At 33.1% G+C, this 6,932-nt stretch overlaps 1 protein-coding gene across 1 annotated transcript; it reads right to left on the minus strand.

The window, feature by feature from the left end:
* Nucleotides 1-1,314: 1,314 nt before the first annotated feature.
* LOC149783090 (uncharacterized) lies at nt 1,315-6,502 on the minus strand. The gene is made up of 3 exons (XM_089933066.1): nt 6,382-6,502; nt 2,847-2,987; nt 1,315-1,577 (listed from the first exon to the last, which is right to left on the minus strand). The coding sequence occupies exons 1-3, from the start codon at nt 6,422-6,424 to the stop codon at nt 1,447-1,449; spliced, it is 315 nt and encodes a 104-aa protein (XP_089789192.1). The 5' UTR covers nt 6,425-6,502; the 3' UTR covers nt 1,315-1,446.
* Nucleotides 6,503-6,932: the final 430 nt, after the last annotated feature.

The raw sequence follows: 6,932 nt of genomic DNA on the forward strand, positions 1-6,932 counted from the left end.
TCAAGTGTATATAAAGTTCTGATAATTAATGTTCCTGTCCTTATAATGTTCTGATAATTAATGTTCCTGTCCTTATAAAGTTCTGATAATTAATGTTCCTGTCTGTTTAAAGTTCTGATAATTAATGTTCCTGTCTATATAAGGTTCTGATTATTAATGTTCCTATCTGTATAAGGTTCTGATAGTTAATTTTTGGCTGTTTAAGGTTCTGATAGTTAATTTTCATGTCTATATACGGTTCTGATAATGAATGTCCCTGTCTGTATAAGGTTCTGTATATATGGATGCAGGTATGTATGTATGTATGTATGTATGTATGTATGTATGTGTGTATGTATGTATGTACCTACGATGGATGCATGCAGGCTTGTACGTTGGAATGGATGGAATTCACAGTTTAGTACCTGTGAGTGGTGCATGGTGTACTAATTGTAAAGAAATGATGAGTGTGTGAAAGAATAACATAATATATAAAAAAAATCCATACCATTTTAGTCCACTGACTTTGATGCAATGCACAGTTATATGAAATCTGTATGTAGTGAGACTATTGACGCTTATTGATAATTCATTTAGTGCCAAGGAGAAGTGAATTTTATATGGAACTTGGAGAAATTGAACTTTTACTTTTTTCTGCACATACTGTTTGCAAATAAAATACAGTACGCCTGTTTTGTGTTCTTTCTTTTTACTTGTCTTATTGCTTTTACTATTTTTTTGAGATTCAAATGAGTTATGTTCTTCTGCATGCACTGTGTAAATTCAATAGTAGAGTTGTCGGCATACTGTCAATATAACTCCCAGCGAGATCATTTCCAGCCATTATGGAAGCATGGAGACATACGTGGAAATGTTTTAAGACTGTATTTACAACATAGCTACGATTCTTTACATATGTGTGTAAACAGATTGATGAAGAATTCATGGGTATTTCTTTTAACAATACTTTTTAGGGATGAAAATACTCCAGGGAGATCTTTGAATGAAAAATGTAAGTTATCAACAACTAATAAAGATAAAAAATAAACGGCCAGATCAATGCTTGATATCAGCGCAGTTTTGAAAAAAATAATGTAAAATGTTTGAATGTTTTTATCGCCACAATTATGCGTGTAATGTGCCATGTATTTAATTGATGAACACACATTCCGTTTGTCATTTTGACGCACTTTTTGACTTGTAACATGTTTGTTCTGTGCCCCGAAATTACTTCATATAATCAGGATCAGTTGCTTTTCAATTTACGTTTTCTTTTTCACTTTTATTCAACAAAAGAAAAGTTTTGTTGCTTGAAAATTCGGCATTTGAACTACGTTAGAATATTTAAAATATTTATTCTATATTCTTTTATAATTGCAAAGATTACGACAAATATGTTGATAATGGTGTTTTCTCAGTGTGTGTTTTCGGTTTAACTGGAGCATTCTTTCTTGGAGTGATCTTTATTTATCCGACGACTCCACCTACGACATCAGTGATATCGGCACAGTGGCACTTGCCGTCATGACATACCTCATGGTGACGCAAATTAGCCTGACAGGCTCCGATATCACGGCACTCTGTTGTACGTGTGCACGCTGAGGAAGAAGAATGCAACATTATTAGAATTGCACGAAGTGACCATACCAACGAACATTATTCATTCAAATACAAACATTGCAGACCTAGATCTGACATCGAATTTAAAGCCAGCATACTGAATTCCATCTATTCGTTGAAATCATAAATACAACAAACAGCTGGAGTTAAGTGCGTATCCATGATCTGGGTTTACGCTGATTACACAGTAGCCCACGTCCAAACAAGTACAAGTATGATACTCAACATTTGATATCCAGCTTAAGCATGATATCCAACATTTGATATCCAGTATAAATATGATATCCAATATATGATATCAAGTCTAAGCATGATATCCAACATTTGATATCCAGTCTACGTATGATACCCAATATCTGATATCCAGTCTAAGCACGATAACCAATATTTGATATCCATTATAAGCATGATACCCAATATATGATATCCAGTCTAAGCATGACATACAACATTTGATATCCAGTATAAGCATGATACCCAATATATGATATCCAGTCTAAGCATGATATCCAACATCTGATATCTAGTACAAGTATGATACCCAACATATGATATATAGTACAAGTATGATACCCAATATATGATATCCAGTCTAAGTATGATACCCAACATATGATATCTAGTACAAGTATGATACCCAATATATGATATCCAGTCTAAGCATGATATCCAACATTTGATATCCAGTATAAGTATGATACCCAACATATGATATCCAGTATAAGTATGATATCCAACATTTGATATCCAACCAATAGAACCCCAAACACGATAACATATTTTTATAGAACTTTTTCATTTACTTATTGGTAGATTGATTGAGCAATTAATTTATTTATTCATTATTTTTAAACAAAAATAATTAAAAAAGAAATTAAATTTTTATATTTTTAATTTAGCATTCTATAAATGTGAGAAGGGTCATAATAGCGAATCCGTAATATATCTTCTAATTATTTATATCCTTTTTATTTCTGATTCTATTTATATCTAACATTTTTAGAATTGTCGTAAACTTCACAGCATTGTCGTAAAAGAAAACATCAATCTGAAGCATAATTACATAAAAGATACCTTTTTCTGACTCGTCACTGAACATGTATCCATGTTCTGCATCGGTAATTAGTTTTCGGAGACAATGTACTAAGCGAAATTGCGGGAAAGAAAAGAAACTCAAGAAAAAGAAAATGTATATATTTTATAAATCCTAGTTTGCTAATCCTCATCAATATTAAAGAGATTCTTACCATGAGTAGTTAAGCACGTGCAATGGTGGTTAATGCAGGCTGGGTCCTGGTCAGCGCTGCATGAGAAACCATTATGGCATCGGAAGTTGGTCCAACAAAGGGACGGTGCTGGAGTCGAAGAATCCTGACCAAGTACACACACTGAAATAATTAAAAGTCACCAGACATAAAATGGGCAGAAAGTGTATAGAACCGACTGTCCCGTAAAACTGTAAATATATAACATACTGTAGGTGTAAACATTTATAACTGAGTGGAGTTGAGGGATTTGCGAGGCAGGTCATTATTTGAGACCTACTGGCAACCGTGTGCTTTATTTTGTCCCTTTTTTTATTTAGATACCAAATTTTAGGACCATCATCAATAAGAATAATTATTTGACCAATACCAAAGATGAAAAAGATATAGTTCAATATCTTTCTTTGAAATGTTCAGCAGCTTTGCTTAATATATGCTTTCCACAACATTTCACTGTATTGCAACAATTAAAATGAAATTCTTATCCAATTTAAACTAAACCAACAAAAACCAAGAGTTCAAATTAACAAAAACAAGCAAACAAACAAGTGAACGTAAGTATAATGCATAATCCTAATACTAACCTATAGTCGTAAATGCTATTAACGAGTTTAGTACAACGACATGCATTAATTATGTATCAATTATAGGCAATAGCATAAGACTTGTTGAGAATTATATCCCAATAATAATCAGGAACATAGGAATTACAATTATTATTATATCCAAATTTTAATATTTGTGTCACTTGTGTTAAAAACTGAGCTGATGAAAACAAACTTAATCGACAACAGACACCAACTACACCAAATTGATTTACGACTACACCAACATATCACAAGCGAAAAACGTCCACTACCAACGACGACGACGACAAAAAGATGATGATGACCCTAATAATACGAGTGTGATTTAAACGATTATTATTATGATTAAAATTATAATGATGATTATGCCAACGATAATGATGGCTATGGAGGTTTGTGGGGTGGGGGGATACATAACTACAGTCCTTTTTAATTAACATGTTGTTTGTATGTAACTTACTTTAGAAAAATATACTCTACATATCAATGACTTTGACCTTAACGGTAAAACATTATTACCAGGGCCTCACGTGGGATTGTCCATGATGATGACACACGATTATTTCGATGCTATCATCAGTGTTATTATTATTTCTTGTTGTTTAAGTTGTGATATGGTATAAGTCGTTCTTGATGATGTTGTTACGATTAGAGTTGTCAAAATCTACCTATAGTAGTGCATATTTGCTCCTTTCTTTGTATTATCCCCCCCCCCCGAAAAAGGTATGATGACACTTTCATAAATGAAAAACATTTACATGTTAAAAGTCATTAATTTAGCATGTATTTTTCGATATCACTGTGACGATAGGTATTCTTAAGCTTACATAACAAAACCTTCAAGCGAAATTATTTATTTTTAGAAAAATATGAAATGTAAAGGTTGAATTTTCATTATAAACACCTTCTGCATTTCCAAATATTGTTTGCTAATAGGCATAAATTAAAGGTACCCCCAAAACAGCTGAGATGAAATATTCTTCAGAAAGAACCATGGTGAAGTCCATGTGTACAGTGCAGATTGCATAAGAGAATGAAGCCGCGTAAAAGTGTGTTCGAACGAGAAACACCTAATCAAATCAAGTGGAGTTATATCTCCATTCTACTATATATATTTTGTCCATGGCTTTTGGCATTAAAAATAATTTATGCACGTGAGAGTAAATCATAATTTGGACACTATAGCATTATCATAGTAAACCTGACATATTGACCAAAAAAAAGAACTCCGTTTGCAGTCCAGAAAAAAATAGGTTGCCATTTGATTATATAAAACAGATAATGCGGGGTACCGGGTTATCCACGATTTTTAAATAGTACCTCTTCTAAAGCCATAATCATGCGAGGGGTCGTATAGGTTTTATCTCCAATATTTTTATTTAATCTTTTGTCATCTTCGTCTCTATTTTGTACATACCTTTGACAAAGACTCAATGAAAGTAGAAGCGCCGAGGTTATGAGAAAATTAGTTTTCACTGTCCGTTTTCAACTTATTGGGCCATTATGAATTCCTAACACCAGAGAACTTTCTTTTTTCCCGTAGATGTGAAAGGGCTGTTATTATTATTATTATTATTATTATTATTATCATTACTATTATTATTTCATACGTTTTATGTGCATTTACTTCTTGCTTATAGTTATATAGCTTTATTACTGTTGATCGACTATTTTATTGCTTATACGAGTCACTCATGTGAAAATATTTATCAACCCGAGTAATTAGCAAATTCTAGGAGAACACTTCCAAATACGTAGTATTCACGAGACTTTACAATATCATGCATAAGTTCCGTAAATTTGACCTCCCTAATTTCTCAGCATAAGGAATTAACGCGATAATTTTAGGTATATGTGCTTCACACTTTGAGTAGGAATAGATCTTTGTTGTGGATGTTTCGGTAACCAATATTTGGCTTGGAAAGGATTAATGATTATAGGTTACTGCATTTGTATGGGAAAATACAAACGAGTTTTTCGGATGGAATACTGCACGACCTTAGGAGTGTAGCATATCCATCCGACAAAACGAGTTCATATTTTCCCATATAAATGCAGTAACCTTTTTATTATATGCTTATTTTCTTATTCTACCCAAGGCTTAATTAGATATAAAAAATACACAACGAGAAACAAAGTAACTGAATATATGCCGTATTCCAAACTAAACACACAAGCGCAGATGCATAATTACACAGCAACAACATTATTAATGCACACATAACTCCACCCAAATAAATTTGAACTTAGTCGCGCGCTAGACATAACGTTCGAAAGAAAATGGCACTTTGGAATTGAAATTGGAGCTATATTGTGAATGAATGCGCATTGCTACAACTTTTCTTTTGATCTGAAATGAATGGATTTTGGTATTTTTGTCGATTCTATGAAATGTCCTGATAATGGACTAGATTTATATGTGCCTATTCTACATGAAGTTCATCGGATTTCAGCAGCATAATGACATCTGCAAGTGTGTTTCTGTTCTGTCATTGAATGTTTGAAATCATGATGTGGGGAAAATATTAAGCCTTTAATTGCAATTATCAAAATAACGCGTGGATGCATTCATTTACATCAGTAGGTAGGTAGGTATGAATTCATGTATATGGTACAAACTTCCTATATAGACACTTATGTACAAAGAACACATGCTCATGAATAACACTACGTATGCAATCTAATACTACCCATTTCATTCCACTTATACAGAAAGAAAATAGCTGCTAGAATGGAAGAAAACATGTCTTCACCACAATTGCTCAAATCTTCAATGCATGTTTAACTACTGGTTGCTCAAGAAATTTTTCCTACGCATACAAATATTGCACGATTCAGTTTACGATAAAATATAAATATGGAAAAACTGCTTTTCACTATAAATAACTCAACATTTTAAAGAAAGTTATTCTGACGAAACACTTTCAAACCTGCTAGTACGGACAGAGAAGCGACAATCATCGCAGACCTCATTTTGATTCGCAGAATTCAGTCTTGTTCACTACTGATTGTCTCCCAGCTTGTTAGAAATTTATACCTCGGGAAATGGGATGGTTGACCTGCAAATAATGCTCGACACGTTTTTGAGATATAACGTTTGTTGAACGATTCTGATAATATGGGAACTGCCCAATGCTAGATGTCACGATTGAACCTTTGACATAGCTACTGATCTTTGGTCACTTTTGAATGACACATTTTGACTTCCATGTCATTCTCCTTTACTTTTATATTCTATATGTATTCTCTTGTCTTTGTGAGGAATTTAAAGCGAACAATAAAAAGAGTTGTCAAGCAAGCGGAAAATCAGTTTGCATTGAGAATGGACAGTTCTCATGACAATTATTACTGCCCTTGATGTCACTTCCCGCGATACCGTCGATCTTCCTTACATAACAGTGTATGCTGAAAACATAAATTATGTCGAAGTTACTTACAATTCAGTTATGGAAACAGGAGTGTTTGAGTAGATGACAGTAAT

This window comes from Sinohyriopsis cumingii, chromosome 14 (genome assembly GCF_028554795.1).
Source record: "Sinohyriopsis cumingii isolate HCF-2022 chromosome 14, ASM2855479v2, whole genome shotgun sequence".
NCBI classification, from domain to species: domain Eukaryota; kingdom Metazoa; phylum Mollusca; class Bivalvia; order Unionida; family Unionidae; genus Sinohyriopsis; species Sinohyriopsis cumingii.

Excerpts from the sequence above, each read along its gene's own strand:
- LOC149783090 (XM_089933066.1), bottom strand. The coding sequence starts at position 6,424 with ATGAGGTCTGCGATGATTGTCGCTTCTCTGTCCGTACTAGCAG. Across the intron at positions 2,988-6,381 it reads TTCTCTGTCCGTACTAGCAG|TGTGTGTACTTGGTCAGGAT; the intron begins GTTTGAAAGTGT and ends TAATTATTTCAG. Across the intron at positions 1,578-2,846 it reads CACGTGCTTAACTACTCATG|CGTGCACACGTACAACAGAG; the intron begins GTAAGAATCTCT and ends CTTCTTCCTCAG.